Genomic DNA, 17549 nt, shown 5'->3' on the forward strand with positions numbered 1-17549 from the left:
TGGGGTACAAAAGCCTGCTATCCTTCAGTTTTTCAACTCCAGTCTAACAACTTCCTTTTCACACAAAGTAAGACCACTTTTTAATACATACAGTAGCCTGAACAAAATATAAATCACCTAACCCAAGGTCTTAATTAGTCCAATATAATCCTTGGCCATAGGCAACTGTCTGGATGACCTCTCGTCTGTCTTTGAAGCAGTGGACAACAGAGAGGGGTGTCCGGCGTTTATTGTCCCGGCATGAGAAAAGGAGGCAGAGCTGTTTAGTTTGACGGATGGGCTCCAACTGTGTGAGACGGGCACAGATAAAGGGCCAGGATCCCGCCATAAAGACCCCTATAGGCCTCGTGGACAGGACCTCCTGGGCTATACTGAGTGTGACAGCTCATGTGTGTCTGAGCCGGGAGCCCGGGACGGTGAAGGACAAGGGAGGGGGATAGGGGTCTGAGAAAATCAGTTTGGTAGATGACAGTGATCATAACTTGTGAATAACAAGAGAATTTAAGGTGTTCAATGAGGTGTTACACATTACATGGTTTGCATCACTACAGTTTGAAGCTGGCTCAAGCTAACTCGTCCCGCCCGTATATGGCCTGAGAGTGAGAAGGCCTGTTGTCAATCTTGTTCAAAGATGGATCACCACCACTCTCTTCTGTCGGTGGAACAAAGCCATAATGCAGGCAGATTCTTGTTAACGTTGCTACAGACAGAAAGACGTCATGTTAACTTTGACAAACATGGAGACAGCTGAGCTTTGAGGATCTCAGGGAGGCTGATTAAAGCGGACTGCGGGCTAAATGCAGATGGGTGGCAGCAAAGCAAGCTTGGGCTGGAAGCTGCAGTCTAAGCATAAATGGACAATCTTCTATGTCAGGGCATATCTTTGGAGGGGGCCATTGTGTGAACAGGAGACTCGTCCACAATGTGACGCTGACAGTGATTCATGCTTAGTCACTCTGGAAAATACAGGCCAGTTCAAAAGGGAAAGAAAACATCTGGTGCAACACTGCTGCAACTTTGGTGCCAAAGTCAATACTGTACGCCACTGTTCTCTGACAGTAAAGATGTTTTCATGATTTAAGAAACAATGCTCGAGGATGCTTTATCACAAGTTAAACACTGTAACATACCGTTTATACTTCACTTGAAGAACAAGATGCGATAGCCTTATCACAAAAATAATCCGTTTGCAGAGCTGGCAGAATTAGAAATTAGTTTTGAACATGATGTAGATTGAGAATCATTAATCCTATTATATTATATGTAGGAAAAGTAATCCATGCACCAAAGCAGTATGTTACGTCACTGGACATTCAGAACAACCTCAAGTTAAGAAAAGTATAGTCAGCCGTCAAGAAAACAATTTTGTCCAACAAACAGTAAGTAGCATGAAATAAAGAAAAAAGTACCCGTTTTCATACACGATGGACTCATCCTTAGATTTGCAATACTGTTCAGTGCAAAAACTAAACTGTTAATTTCCACTAAATAATCAAGTAACACATTCTATCGTTTCCTTTTCCGCTGCAGCCTGGGCTTGTGTCCACTTTCGCCAACAGAATGAGCTAATTTTACCACTATCATTTCTAAACTCCATTTAGGCGTATGCTAAAAACGAGACTGCGTGTTTGTCGGCGGGGTTAGGACGTGTCATCTTTGTGCTTTCATGTAAATCTGGTTCATTCCCTTTTACTTCAAAACCATATTATCCAAACAAGAACTACAGTGTCTGCAGCGAGGAAACAATTACAAGTTCCACAATGAAACCGATGACAAAAGCACATGTGTTTAGGGAATAGAGCGTCTGATCCGTTTATAAGAGGTCTGTTGCCTGGAAGCCGTCTCACTTTTAACCCCCGATGTGCCACATACCTGGATCCTTCTTACTCCCCTTTCCTCCGTCTCTGTTCTTCTTCAGTACGGCCTTGAACATGGCGGAGTTCCTGATGTCCACAATGAGAAGCTCCTGGAAGAAGACAGAGTTGAACATTGAAAGCTTCAATTCAATACATATACAAGCACAAGCAGAGCTATTTCATTTCAAACCAAGCACTGAAATGGGAGAAAAAAAAAGATATTTGTTGGTATTTCAAAAATGTTTGCCACAGCTGTCTTCGCCTTGACTGACAAAACGATGTGCCAATATGTGTCAACATACTCTCCGACCCTTCACCAACCACATCACACACCCTTCACCCAGTCACGTGGTCTCCGATCCCGACACTAACCAGGCCGACCCCCTTAGCTTAGCTTCCGACATCTAACGAGATCTGCCATTCACAAGGTGGGACGGCCAAGAGGACAGGTTTTGTTGATGCCAGAGGTCAGGGGAGACTGTATTGAGACGGCACGAGCAATAACCAAGTTTTATAACCATGGCCTGTTAAAGACTTCCAACCTTGACCCTGAAGATAGAGCAGCACACCAGTTGTAACTTCTTCTGACAGGAAAGAAATGAAGCTACAATGGCTTGGAAATGATGGAACAAGGTCATTTTGGTTTGAAACATACAAGAATCCATCTTTTGCCATGAAGTAGTACAATAGTTTGTTCTACTTTCTCTATTGCAGGGTATCAGCACAGACTGTTTGCAAATAGATCATGAATTTACACAGATTTAATATCACACTGTGACATAATAAAACAAAAGTGGTCTTAAAGCAGCACTAAGTAACTCCTGCCCCTCGAGGTCACAACTGCCGGTGTCGTAGCATGTTGCGTTTTTTTACTTATCAATTGTCCATGAGAGTAAATACTACACTGACAGAAAGACAAAGGGAGAGAGGGATATTGTACACAACAGAGAGATTTTTTTTTCACTCTAACTTGGCTGTAAACACTGTTTAAGTGGCGCTAGCCCGCTGTTAGCTTTGCCCGTTAGCCTGTGAGCTTCTTTTTCGTGATTCTATTAGTGTGTATTGGGGCCTCCGACCCAGAACAGGCAAAGTTGCAAGTGCGGTTTTCTGGCCAGAGACACCAGGGGAGATGAAAGACCCCCTAATCATCCCATTAACACTTGTATTACCCCCAGAGGGACTATGGAAAGGATTACTGCTTCAAAACTGTTTGAACCCACTCCACAAGCTCGAGCTATCTACTATAACGGCAATGTCCTCAGTCTGCACCACTGGGCTCTCAAGGGAGTTTTCCCCACAGTGCTACCAATCCTGCAGGCCATGCATGGAAAGAATGCTTGGCTATTGTAAACAAGAAAAACGTAATCTGTTATCTTGTTATTCCGGAAAACACCTGAATGTCCCGAATTCCATATGTAATTGATGTGGGTAACTAAAACTTCAATATTTGCTTTAAGCCCCTTTTGTTGCTCCCAGAGCGATGAACAAACTAAAAGCGCACAACCGCATTAGCAAAGTCATCCAACATTTTATGACAAATTAATGAAACACTGACTGGAAAATACGGTTTCTGTGATTGTTCTGGGGGTTTGGGCTCGTCAACATTGAAAAGCTTCTAGGGTTACGACGGCGATGATATTTATAGGAACGAAGCAATCTTAGCAATGAGAAGAAATGAACGATTGCAACCAAATAAGGAAATGCCTTTTTGCGAGTACACTAAGGCTGCAACGACGCGTCGACGTCGTCGACGTCGTCGATTACGTAAATACGTCGACGCCGTTTTTGTGCGTCGACGCGTCGCTTGTTTACATTTCACATCCAGCGTGACTGCGCGTAATGCAAACGCTGCGACCGAGGGGGGAAAAGCACGGCAAAAGTCGTCAAAAGTGTGGGTGTATTTCCAGAAACGGCCTAATAATGTTGTTGTTTGCACACTGTGTCGAGCGGAAATGTCGTATCACAGCAGCACAACTAACCTGGCTAACGCCAGACTGCTGTGTGCGCTCCAATCATTTCGAACTGCAATATCACTTGTGATTTTAGTCTGGCGTTACAGCACAACGGCTATGAACGAACATGTGAAACGAAAACACCCGCGGCCGCAAGGGCCCCGCATCTCAGTCAAACTACGGTGTTGTTTCACTGATTAATCAACGCGTATTACGGGGACAGGCTCTTCCAGCGCGCACTCACTCTCCGCCTACTTTGCCGCATATAAAACCAAAACGGAGCAGTCTGCTGAAGTGAAAGAGCAGGAGAGACCGACCGCCTTCCCCGTCTCTCCCAACACGCGAGTAGGCTACTTCTCCGCTCGTGTCCCGCTCGGCCGTCTGTCTCCCGGTTCTCGCTTCGCCTCATGCTGCCCTCATGCGCGGCTGCATCACGTCCCCGTTTCCCGGCGCTGTTCTCATGTTTTCTCTGCGCGGACTCGGGGCATCGGCCACACACTCATTTAAACTCTCTTGTTGTTGTGTCTAGCGGAGAATCAGGACAGTAGTTTGATGGATAGACGAGAGTAAAGCCGTGTCCGTGGCCGTTTTGTCTTAAAGAGGAGTTGAATCCACACGGTTCTCACGAGCACAGTAACTTACAGTAACTCTGGTTCTCTGAATGTGCACAGTCTGTAACGGGTTGGGCGACTCACAGGCTAATTCTCAGTGGTCAGACAAAAATAACCGTCAGGTGCAGGTTTAAGTTAGTTTTAAATCAGCGGTTCCCAAACTGTGGGTCAGGGCCAGAAGTGAGAGAATGGGACCATTTGCCATTTACTATTTTAAAAAGTGAGGAAAATAGACTAGTAGTAAATAAATATATAAAAGCCATGCCATTTGGACACATCAATGTTTTTTTCTTCATTTTAAATGAAAAAATAATCGGTAACATGAAAAATAATCGCTAGATTAATCGAAAAAATAATCGATAGATTAATCGATTAATCGAAAAAATAATCGATAGATTAATCGATAGAAAAATAATCGTTAGTTGCAGCCTTAGAGTACACAACACACAGCTCTCCACTCCGAAAGCCTGCCGCAGACGTGTCCGCCCGACAGTCTGTGAGAGGCGCTATCGATCCGCAGCCTTGTCCTCCCGGTGTCAGGTGAAGCTCTGAAGAGTGGGCCGTCTTAAAGGAAAAAGGTCAAGAGAGCACATTATACACGCTTCTGTTACTTGCATTTCTCTTTTTCAACTTTTACCTTGAGACTCGCAGCAGGGTTCAGGTTTGCTGTTAATAAAGCATGCGACGTGTCCGGAATATGAATCCACTGAAAAACGTCTGGCATGTGAAGTGACCTTGCTTCAAAACAAACTTCTGTATACGGACCAAATTGAAAGGGAAAGGAATGCTTAGGTGACACAGCGACAACAGAGTGGAGCAAGCATGACAGAAGATCTTTGTCTCGACGAGGATAGTACATTTTAACAAGTTATTATAAGAGTAAAGGACAAAATGCGAAAAATGCAAGAACATTATTTTTATCTAAATCTAGTTCTAACATTTTTATCGTCAGAACCCTTTATTCTGATTGTTGACTGACTTTTCCCCCCAGTTAAGCCATTCCACGCTCTCACTTGACACTTCCTCCTTGACATATTATACTTAAAAAGGGACTGATGAATGCTGAGCCATAAAAACACAATCTGCCCAGATATCTATATCCCAGCTCCTATAGCGTACGGCTTACGTTACTTTGGGTGGTCCAGTTTCTTCTGTCTGTGTCTCACACTTGGTGTACAATCCGCTCAGATGCCTTTCTCTCAAATGTGGAGATACAAGGCAACTGGGGAGCATGACAATAGAGACCATTTAAATACTATCAGATACAAAATGCACAGAGGCGATAATCTGCGTATGACAACAATGAATGTGGCAGGTGAGTAGATGGCACTTGGAAGTAGATCTATGCCTGTAAGTGAGTCCAGAGTCCTGCCATCCATTTCCTTCTGCTTTATCCAGGATTGGTTTGCAGACACCTCCTCCTTTAATAAAACACCGTGCCACAATGAAATAAAAATTGGCAACCAACCAAAAAAGGGAAAAAAAGATCCATCTCTGTTCGTCAAAAGATCTGATTCAGTCATGGACGTCACAAATCTAGTGGGAGGTCATCTCGACAGTAACAATAAACAGGGGCAGGTTCAACCACAGGAAATGAGAAACGCCCGGTGGAACAGACCCGAACATCGCCGACATGACAAATTCCTTCCACCGGTCCTCCCACCGCCACAGACAGCAGACTGGGAGCGAGTTCTCACTGGCATCGTGTGCAAGGTGAAAATATTTAGCCGTTTATCTGCAGGCATGTTTCTGGTGTGCTTCCACCGCGGTTCCACGGATATTAATGATGCTGGATGGATTTCCATATAGGGTAAGCAACGAGGCTGGAAGTTGCAAATCACTATGTGGAACTATGGGTTGCTATGGGAAAGGTGCATCTGGGCATAAATCTGAACGCGTAGGTGTCCTGAACGTGGCAGTGGGGTTACAAAGGCACAAGTTCTGACTAGCTATAATATAAAAGATAAATAAAGCCTACAGGCCAAACACTATAATAATAACATAATAATAAAAGTGAAATAAAATAAGCATGCTAGTGTGTGATCTGGTGATGCATATAAACTGACCAAGCCCAAAGCTCTTTCTAAAAAATATTCCAGGTCACACTATCGTGGGAAAGTTGAATCCCTTCTTGCAGTTCATACATGTCGGTCAGCCAGAGTTTTAGCTTACTTTCACTGGTGCTGGCCGACTTCAGCAACATTTAAAGGCGCATTATTTAACTTTTCATGCAAAAAAAAGTTGGTATTTGTGCGAATTTGACCTTGTAGTGACCCAGCGGCTGTATGAGTGGTCAGCATGGCGCCTTTACTTTCCATCACAGTGGTCTATAGAACGCTCCAGGATCAATTGTTTGGATGGTTTTCACCGCTGATGAACCCTCCCACCAGAAAACTGCTGATACAGCCGCTGGGTCACTACAAGGTCAAACACGCACAAAACTCTATTTTCATTTTAGGGTTTTTTTTTTTTCAAAAAGTTGCATAATCCACCGTTAACGCAAACATGTCGGTTTCACCATCTCGATTATTGTGTGGCCATAGACTTCTTCACGATTGATTTGATTTAATGCACACAGCCCTATCCCAACAGTCTGGGATGAATTAACACCACAGTGTAAAGCCAATCTGGAAAAGTCATTCCAACAGAGCATCTGCTAACTCAATAAGAGGAGCGCGCCGCATACCGCTCCCCCCTAATATCCATATGCTGCACATCCTTATGTCAGGTGGCCAATCCATTGTGCTTTCGACTACTTCAGGTATCAAGATAAAAGACTTGGCCAAGTTCAGGGCACAAAGTGAAGGAAGCAGCAGCAGGAGAGGAAGAAGAAAGAAGAAGAGGCTTTTACCAGGCCAGTAGAGGGGGAGCCCGGGGTTATCGCCATATGTTTGCCAGGTCAGCTCTCCCCTGATAGAGTTCAAAGGCGCACAGGTGGCGAGGAGGACGGCATCTGCACCTGAACAATGCTGATGTGACATGCGGCTAATGGGGCCATCTTGCAATAACACAGTAATCGGAGGAGCCGGCTATATATAGAACGGAAATAGGATTGTTTGTCCTGATTGCCTGCGGCCGGGAAGCCTCTCGGATACACGGGCCGCACGGTGAGTTACGACCCGCTTTGTGCTGTGATAGGTGTCAGACAATGGGAAAAGTGCAGCCCGGGGCACGACTTCACACAGACAGAGGTGGGCCTTTTTCATAGTCTGATGAACACCTGGATTTCTGAGATCGAGTTTCCAGCTCCCGGTGCTTCATCGTGGACAGTGCTGAATTTATGGAGTCAATTCATTTGGGTGTGAATCGTACAGTGTTTACTAATGTGCATCGCGGCTAAGTTCCATCTGTAGTCGTAGTTGAAGCAAGATCCGCATCGCAAGAAGCCACAATGCATTGCGATCTTCCATCCGACTGAGATTTGCACTTTTTTTTTTTGGCCCATACATGTCAGAGAGCAGAGGCATCGATAGAGAAAGAGGCTTTGAAATCGCTTCCTGTTCAGCTTAGTATTGCCGTGTCCTTGGGCAAGACACTAAACTCAAATTACTTCACTTACAATGTGTGGCATGTTGTGACAGGATGGGCGGCTATGTGTATACGCCTGTCCAAACGGCAAAAAGAAAACGTGTAATGTCTTAACATACGGGAACAGAAGTACATCAAGGGACGGCAGGTTACATTAATCGATTTAGAGAAAACTTTGTAAGTTATTACGGCACAAAAACACGACTGACCTTTCCTGAAATGTGTCCCGTTTTAAACCAGAGATGATCTCCGATAAAAAAAGCATGTTAGTGTGGAGTAGTTGAGATACTCGCCTCACAGCAATAGAGCCTTGGGTTTAAACTTTTAGAGGTGGCACTTTTGTGTACTTTGATGATGAAAAGAAGTACTTCAACGACCAACTTCACAAATGACATGCAGTACAAGAAATAACACTGTGATTTATGCAAGTTAGATTTGGCTTTGCTCATCCGCCGCCACTTCGCCTGATGAACCCGTTCTCCGTGACTACTTCACACACAGTCGTCATGGCAACCTGCTCGCGGCCTCCAAATCCTCTGACCTTCCAGTGTAAGGTCTCCGTCTCTGACACAATTTCTCAAAGTGAACTCCATAATTATCCATTCCATTGTGGCGCCTTCGCTGAGCGCAGGAAACGAACAGAGGTCTGGTCTCGAAGTGTTCGGAGAAACAATGGGAAGTTCGCGAAAAGGGGACTCAAAAGTAGGAAGGGAGTGTGTGTGTGTTTGTGTGTGTGTGTGTGTGTGTGTGTGGAGGATGGTGGCGTTGACCATTGTAATCAAGGGTTGTTTTGCACTCTAAGCATGAATGGGCAGGCATTTCGACTTAACTGAGCTCAGGTGCTTCCTCTTCCACCTCCGAGCAAATCAAACAAGACTCGAAGGAAAAAGCATGTTTCATTTTGCAGGGAAGCAGACTCAAAGAAGCGCGGGCTGCATAATAATAGGCCCTCTGTCAGGCCAGGAATCTCAGGTATTTGCATCTTGATGTCTACCAAAGCTGCACAGCTCACAAAACCGTCTCAATTGTAAAAGTGGCTAAACGTATGTATTTCAACGTCAAATAGCTATTTCAAAATTGGAAAAGTGTTCAATCTTTAACCCTTGAAGTCGCACAGTTAGTTTTTTTCACTGTTATGTTGCCAGATCAAAAGAATAACTAAAGAAATATAGCGTGACCGACAGTGGCTCAGATGCTTTCGGAGGTTTGACTCCCGGCTCATGCAGTCACTGTGTCCTTGTGCGACACACTTCACCCACCTCCATGTGTGACTGAGTGGTTGGTGGAAGTCAGGGCGCAGATTGGCAGCCTCGCTTTTGTCGGTTTTTCCCTAAGACAGCTGTAGCTACAATAGAAACTTACCACCATCGAGTGTAGAGTGAAAGAATAACGTCCAGAAAAGTGTTGTAGAACCGGTGCATTGGACAAAACATGCAACAGATGCCAAACGATTCTAATGATCTACTGGACACGTCACCCGGCAATGCCTTTTTTTCGTCGTGGGTTATCAGCATAAAGCCAATGTGGGACTAAGGTACTTAAAAGGAATGTTTGACTACCTGTAGTCAAAGCGAAGCAGCCACATCTCCATGGAGACGAGCTCGTAATGTCCCTCTCTCAGCAAAGTTCAGCGCAGCGAGTTGTCAGAAGATACAAGTGCATTCTCAGTTTAAAAAAAAAAGTGTTTATTGAGGTATTTTTTCTCCAAAGAAAACAGTTCTGGTAATCAAAATGAATGCTTATATTTAATTCTTTTTACTGATTGAAGACTGTGGTTTTAACTTTTGTCGTGTTTGTGGGCAAGACACTATCTCATCACACATTGGCTGGTTGTATAGGGAAGGGCATCTTAATAGCATAAAATAAAACGCAGTAAAACTTTTTTTCCACCGTAGTAAAAGTTAAGCCACTTGTTGCTGTAAGGGAAGCATTCCATGGTTTGAAGCGATCGCAAAAAGCAGTCAGTAACTTGAATATTTACTACTCCTTCCCCACAGGCTACCATCTACCAGGAGAACAGCCTTCAGACTTCCTGACCTGTGCGTTCAAGCATGCACAAAAAAAACTGTAGCGGACGTCCAGCGGATTTGCATACACAGACCTAAAATATAACACAGTGCCAATACCAATACCATGAGGCAGACAGCAGATGCTAAAGATACAAAAGGGAGCCTATGATGACAACCGATGTTCTGATTTTAGACATAATCTTTCTCAAGATATTGCGGTTCATTTGTGTCTGAAGTTTAGTTTATAAAATGTAAAGTCAACCTGCCTGAATTACAGAAATATAAACATGAGCAACAGTCTCAGCAAATGTAGCATGCAAAAGTAATCTTGTGAATTCCATTGAATGACACTATTTCACAAGCTGAATTGAGATCTTTTAAAACTGAGATCATTGTTTTTGGCCCACAGGCACAAAGACAAAGTGTTGTCAGTCACCTTGAGTCTCTCTCTCTAAAACCAAAAAATCAGGTTAGAAATCTAGGAGTAATCATGGACAGACCTGAACTTAAACAGCCACATCAAAGCAATAACATCAGGAGCTTTTTACCATCTGAAAAACATTGCTAAGATCAGAGGAATAGTGTCAAAACCGGACTTAGAGAGACTTATCCACGCATTTGTCTCCAGCAGGTTAGACTACTGTAACGGCCTACTCACTGGCCTCTCTAAACGAGCTATCAGACAGCTACAGTACATCCAGAACGCTGCTGCTCGAGTCCTGACAAGAACCAGGAAATACGACCATATTAGTCCAGTGCTCCGGTCTCTGCACTGGCTTCCTGTCACTCAGAGAATAGACTCTAAAACAGCTCTGCTTGTGTACAAGTCTTTTCATGGTTTAGCACCAAAGTACATCTCTGACATGTTACAGCCGTATGAACCATCTCGGGCCCTGAGAACTTCAGGGAGGGGTCTCCTGGTGGTTCCCAGAGTCAATAATAAACACGGTGAGGCTGCGTTTCAGTTTCATGCAGCTAAAATCTGGAACAGTCTTCATGAGGATGTGAGACAGGCCTCAACTCTGACAATGTTCAAATCCAGGCTGAAAACAGTTCTTTTTATCCATGCATATGACTGAAAGTGTTTTATCTGCACTCTCGCCTTTTACTGTAATTGATTAATTTTATGTTGATGTTTTTATTGATTCTATTTATTTTCTTGTATGTATGCAACTGTGAAGCACTTTGAATTGCCTTGTGTATGAATTGTGCTCTACAAATAAACTTGCCTTGCCTTGAATTATTTGCTAAGCCGCATACAGTAAATGTACTGTCAGTAGCAATTTCATTCAGTGGGAATTAAATGTTTCTTCATCGAGTACGAACAAACATTCCCCATATGCTGACCAAATACCTCAGCGCAACCAAGTTAATCATTTTCAGCCAATCTGCATCCTCTAAATGTTTTCGATTCCTATCTCACATAAAGTGTGTGTTTACTGTCTATATAATAGGGCCTCTGGCTATAGTCTCCGCACTGAGCTTGTTATTATGCTGCCAAGGTCTGGAGAGCTCAGTGTGACATTAAAAAGGATAAGAGAAGCTCCTCTGCTCCTAAGAACACCATGGGAAAACTCTTGTTATTTAGAAAAGGCCTCATTCCCCCTTCAAGGCCACCTGCCTACATGTCGGCTACATGAAACCAAGCTTTGGAAATGTCGAAGCATGTTCTAGTTCATAATCGCGGCTCTGAATTTACAGCCAGACCCCAGGCCATTTTCGCACTGAGTAAACTTGACGATTTAAAATTATAACTTGGCGAGACATCTCGTATCCGCAGCAAGTAAACACAGCGCCGCAAAATACAAAAACTAGGCCATAGAGGTCTACCATAAAGTCAATTATAAGCTTTACTTGTGAATGTAGAATGAATAGGCTCTCACACGTCGAACTTGGCCCCCTTTGACTTTCACTTTTTTTTTTTAAGCCGCGCCAACTCAGTTTATCGCAACAATCTGGGCTAACATGGAAGTGCTAGCTTCTGCTACTTGTGCTACTGATTAACTCATTGTCGGTCATTATGTTACGCTGTAAAATAAGTAGGACTAAAGCATTGTTTCCTGTGGCTTCCCTCGGCACTTGCCTCCCGGGACGCCTTGTGTTTAATTAAGGGTGAAACATTAACGACTGGTGTTAAAGTCTACAGGAAGTGGCTGCCAACACTTCTCAGGCTCCCAGGCTAACATTAGACCCGCTAATGTTAGCATTTAGCAAAAAACTGCTACGAGGGATACAAGAGTGCAGTGATTTAGAAGGGTTATAATGTTACGTTTAGTTTAGTTTAGTTTAGTTTAGTTTAGTTTAGTTTAGTTTAGGTTACTGAAAGGACAGTGTGCAGTTATATTAAAAAGATGGCTGCATCAAATTTAGCGCTATGCTAATTTCCATCTGTAGTCCTACACAATCAAAATTATATAACAAAATTAAGAAATACATAACAAAAGGTAATTTACAACTACAAGTGCAATATACAAAATACAAAGTCCAAGTTACAAGGTGCAATATTGGCAAGTTACAAATCATAAAGTGCAGAATTATAAAGTGCAACAGTTTTTCCAAGTCTATACAACACATACACTTAAGATAACATTATTACACTAGTTATGTTAACATATATTCACATATATCAACTCAATTGTGCCAATGAGGGCTGCACAAAAAAAATCACAATATGATTAGCATTAGCATTTGTACCAGCTCGATTAGGGCTGATCTAAATGGGCCTGATGGTCAGGAGTATGGCTCCAATAGTCCAATATCTCCACGAATCACGGCTTAAAGGGGCTAGATGCAAGTTAGTCACTACCGCCACCTCAGGTCTTACGGGTAACTGCAGGTTCTATATCAAGCTCGTGCATGACGGCACTTCGGACCCGAATTAACACCTTTTTGAGTGACAGTGCAGGATTTTAGAGGCAGTTGTGGTGAATAGGTCGGGGCTCATTCTACACAATAGGACATGGCTGGAACAAGTAGGGGGAGGAAAATACTTCATTTTAACATTTTTAAACTCTGTATAGTCCCTTTAAGAACTGAGGAAGTTAAAGTCCACCTTAAAAAAAAACTATAAACCAACATTACCATAAGTTTTAGCAGAGCTTGAGTCCGTCTGTCACAATTCCATTTGTATCGTCATATCACCTACTTAAAGCCAAGGAGAGATAGAACTGAACGAGGATCAAGTATAAGCTAGGGGAAAAAATTACTCAACTTTCCAAGTGTAACCCCAGTATAATATCATTGTCCTTCCCATTTCTAAGTTCATTTCTAAGTTCATAAGAACAAACCTTTGTTGAACTGCCTCTTAGGTGTGACACAGAGATAAAAAGCTTATCTATGATGTGCCTGGTTTATTCTTAGCATATCTCTGACTACACAAAGACCCCCATAAAATAACTTTGGGGAAGATCCGGGAATAAAACTGAACCATGGAAACGAATTGTGTCTTGTAGCATCTTGGATTTGTATTTTGTTGAACTCAATCGTTTTTATCTTGGCACACGGTGAACTCTGCCTGCATTCAAAGTGTGTTGTGACTTGAATGCAACCAAATAAAAGATAGCATATAAGAGGGCGCTCGATGCCATTGTGTCACACCAGCCCGAGGTCAGTTATACCGATGAGTCATGGAGAGCCATGAGTGAATGGCAATAACACAACGGGCAGAGGTAATAAAAGAAAGGATGAATGAAATTATTTAAGGTGTTGGCGTCTGGGTAATGATGAGATGACATCCAAGTCTGATCACATAGTTGTTAGCACGTTTGAAGGACAATCAGGATTTGGTTTCCAAGCAAATGTGGGAATGGTTTTAATGGCCCAGACACATAACTAAACTTGAGTGAATATTCTTGTTTCTCCACAATACAAAAGTCCACATATCAGTCATCTGTAGGAGCTAACCCATTATCGAGAATCAATTATTTTTGATTTGGCTAAAGTTTGCAAAATGTATCAGGATTTCATTGACAGGAAATATAATGACAGACTAACAAACACAAACAAAGCTAAAAACTGAGACACCGCGAAGCATTGGGGAAAAAACAGACCAAAACAGACTAAACTAAAGCACAAATAAAATAATTAATAGGAAGGGTTACAATATACCATGCATTATTTGTTTTATTCAAGGGCAGTATGTGGAGTGAGATTGATCCAAGTTGGCGCCACACAGATGGTAGCCAGAGGATTAACCAGACCTTTTTATTAATAGTAGTCTATTCAGTAAGTAGATGCTGGTGTAGGGTTTTGCCCAAGGACACAACTAGAGTGCACGCTGGCTGGATTTGGGATTCCACCACCAGCCCTTTTAGATTAGTGGGCACAAAATGCTCTGCCGCTGAAGCCTGGTGTTAGTCCTTGTTTAAAATGCTTTGTCTGGTCATTGTCCAAAGTCCATGAACAGTTAGTTACTCATGCTGAACAACAGTTACTGACCTGATTCAAACTCACTGGCCACGATCAGACATTGTAACTGTCGCTTTCTATACTTCAACCGTTTAGTCCAAATAATTAATATGATAATACAACAGTACGACTCCCAGGGAACTTTCTAAACCCACAGTGTAAAGCCGTATCGAGTTCACCGGTCTAGCACTGAGTTCACCTCTTTATCCCCGGCCCTCTTTCTTTTTCTCTCTCTCTTCTCCGGTCTCTAGGGCTTTCAAAAACGCTTGGTAAAAATGTAAATCAGTAACAGCTGTTTCAAGGTACTCCCAGTGTGCACGTGCTGCTGCAGATAGGGGCCAGCATGAGCAGCGGCGTGCACGTGGACTCCATGTAAACATATGCTGAGAGATAAAAGCAGTTTACCATAAAGTTAATGTTTTAATGCACATGAACTTTTCTGTTAGTATATAAAAAGTCGGAACTTTAACAGAATTGAGATACCATCGACCTGAAGTTCAGTAGTAATAGCAATAGTCTTAGTCAAAGCAATTTCTGTAGTGGTAAAAGGCTAAGAAGCAGTGTGCACCTTGTAAACAGTAATATCTAAAGTACAGTACGTTTACCGAGGTATTAGAAGAGGTTTTGTCCTTCCACCTGCGCCGTTGCGGAGTATACCTCACACTTTGGATGGGAGCCACCCGTGAGAAAATGAATGGCTGTCAGTTTATAATGATATAATAAATGAGCCGGAGGGAAGGGCCCGATTCAACAGTAAAGACGGCGCAGGCCTCACAAAGAAACCGGAGCTAACGGCAATAACACGGCGCCGCGAAGGCCAGCAGCAGATCTACGTGATCCTTGGACCCAAATCAGCATATACTTTACTCATAATGGATATCACGCCGGTTTTAATTGGCTACACTCGCTGCAGTCATCTTCGTTTAAGAACATTTTTACCTCGCCGTGCCCCCTCAAGCTAATGGGGAACTTGAGTCTCGGGTGTTCTGCCGCTCTGCTCCAGGTGCCACTGTTATGAATCTGCTATTTCACATTACGGCCTCCAACAACCTCAGTGGTTTTGGCACGTCAAGTAAAATCTAATCTCCTAATCCATTATAATGTGTATTCCGTTTAGGAAATATCTCATTTGAAAGTTCCCAGGTTATCATCCAATAATAAAGCCCTGCTGTCACGGGTGCTGGCAAAAGAATATCTCAGTACTTTCAATTTCAAGTTAAATCAGTACATGATACCCGACTTGATTTTTTTATCTTTATATCGGAAGATATCTTACCTGAGCTTAGACGAGTTGATGTGTACCAGTCTGGTCTTTGTGTGTGCGCTCAGTCACGCAAAAAGACCGAAGATGTTGTTAGCATTTAGCCTGTCCAGAGGATAATACTGCATGGACCTCAAAGTGCTCCTAAGGTGTTATTACGCCTTATAATATAGTACCCCTTTTTATCCGCTTAGAAAATCTACATGTTGAACTTTGTGTAACTGTACTTGGCTGTATTTAAGTAAGGGAAACATGGAAGAGCTTGGTCACTTCCAACTTTACCCCCGTTTGGCCCCATAGAAGAGAGGAGGAGAGGCCAAATGCTAACAATATCGTTGGTGCTTTTGCGCGACTGAGCGCACGCACAAAGACCAGACAGGTACGCATCAACTCGTCTAAGATCAGGTAAGAACATATCTCAGTATGGAAAAACGGTGGCGCACTGAATTTTTATATGTCTGAAAGTTCTAGTTAAAGCTTGAGTTAAACATTTCCTAATTAAGTTACATTTTAGTCTTGTTTTGGTCCTGATGTAGAGATTTTGAAGTCTTCTTTTGACACAATTTTGCTGAAAAATGAGCTACCTACAATTTGTGTTTAATTAGAATGGAACATATCGTGTTGAAGTAGCTTAGGGAAATATCGCAATAATATAGTTATCGCGATATTGCACAGCCATATCGCATATTGCAAGTTACTTCAAGCGTTATCAGCGTTATCTATCCATCCATCCATCCACTTGTCCGTTGCCGGGTCGTGGGGGCAGCCGTTGGAGCTGCCCAAATCACATTGCACCAGCCCCTTATGGCTCCTCCTGCAGGTGGTGGATCCATGGAAGGACGGCCTCACGATTAAACGGGCCTGTGTGGGTCTCTCATAAGGGGCTTCTGAACCACTCTTTGTCTGACCCGTCACCTAGGACCTGTTTGCCATGGGAGACCCTACCAGGGGCACGAAGCCCCCGACAACAAAGCTCCTAGGATCATTCGGGTGCTCAAACCCCTCCACGACGGTAAGGTAGCGGTTCCAGGAGCGGTAGGACAGCGTTATCCACCCTCTTAATATTACATACAAACGGTTGAGACCTACGCATAGCAAGACTCATGATCCTAACCCTTTTAGCACATTTGACAAAATTCGGACATCTTGGACAATGGAAGGAAGTACCATAACAGAACCCAAGGTAACATGGCGAGGACAGACAAATTCTGCAAATAAAAACGATTGCTCGCCACTCGCTGTGATCAGAAAAAAAAAATGAAGATAAAGTAACGGTCACAAAAGTGTCTCAAGCCCTCCAAGAAACACAAAAAAAATAATACATTTCTTGCCATTTGCAAAGCCATAAGCTCCACTGCAGTAAATGTCAACTTGTTCTCAAACAGTTAGGCGCCCTTAAAAAGTTCATTCTCAAAGTTCAAACACTTCATAATGTGCTAGCACTGCAGACTTCTTTTAACCCACACTTTACCTGAAGCAAAAAAAGGAACAACTTATCCAGCATATCCCATCTGCTTACAGAGGTAGCAGCCTGTTTCTCTTGTCTTTTCTGCTCTGCCGTGTGAATGGTGATTGTCAGGTTACTGGCTCTGACCACTGTCCCCCCCTCGGTCGTCACAATGAGAGGCGAATACCAGCCAGCGTCTGTCAGTGGCCAACTGGCCCCGGACCATGGGAACGGGCCTGTTGGAGATGTCCAGGCAGCCTCTTGTAGGGCTTACAGTCAGATGAGTGGACTAACAACACAATCAGTGCTTTTGGGAGGCAGCTCGGGTTGTTTCAGCCAAGACACAAGAGCATGGAAATCAGTTCTAATGCTCTTTTAATTAGGTGAAAATGTGAGATCACGCTTGAAGAGTAGTGACATAACGCAAAGTAGCATTTTGTTGAACGGAAAAAAGTGGCTTAAGATGATTTGTAGTTAT

General features: G+C 43.2%; 1 protein-coding gene across 4 annotated transcripts in view; it reads right to left on the minus strand.

Annotated features, from left to right (window-relative positions):
* The window catches only part of LOC306967699 (protein TANC1-like), a gene marked incomplete at its 3' end in the record, with an annotated part of 145870 nt that overhangs the window by 126337 nt on the left and 1984 nt on the right, over positions 1 to 17549 (minus strand). For all 4 annotated transcript variants that reach the window (XR_013793202.1, XM_079562818.1, XM_079562817.1 and 1 more), the window contains exon 2: positions 1873 to 1966. Coding sequence is in view for 3 of the 4 variants with exons in the window: in XM_079562818.1 (XP_079418944.1) it covers positions 1873 to 1933 (61 nt within the window). The remainder of the gene's footprint in view (positions 1 to 1872; positions 1967 to 17549) is intronic.

Source organism: Gobius niger (assembly GCF_951799975.1).
Source record: "Gobius niger genome assembly, chromosome: 9".
In the NCBI taxonomy this organism is placed as follows: domain Eukaryota; kingdom Metazoa; phylum Chordata; class Actinopteri; order Gobiiformes; family Gobiidae; genus Gobius; species Gobius niger.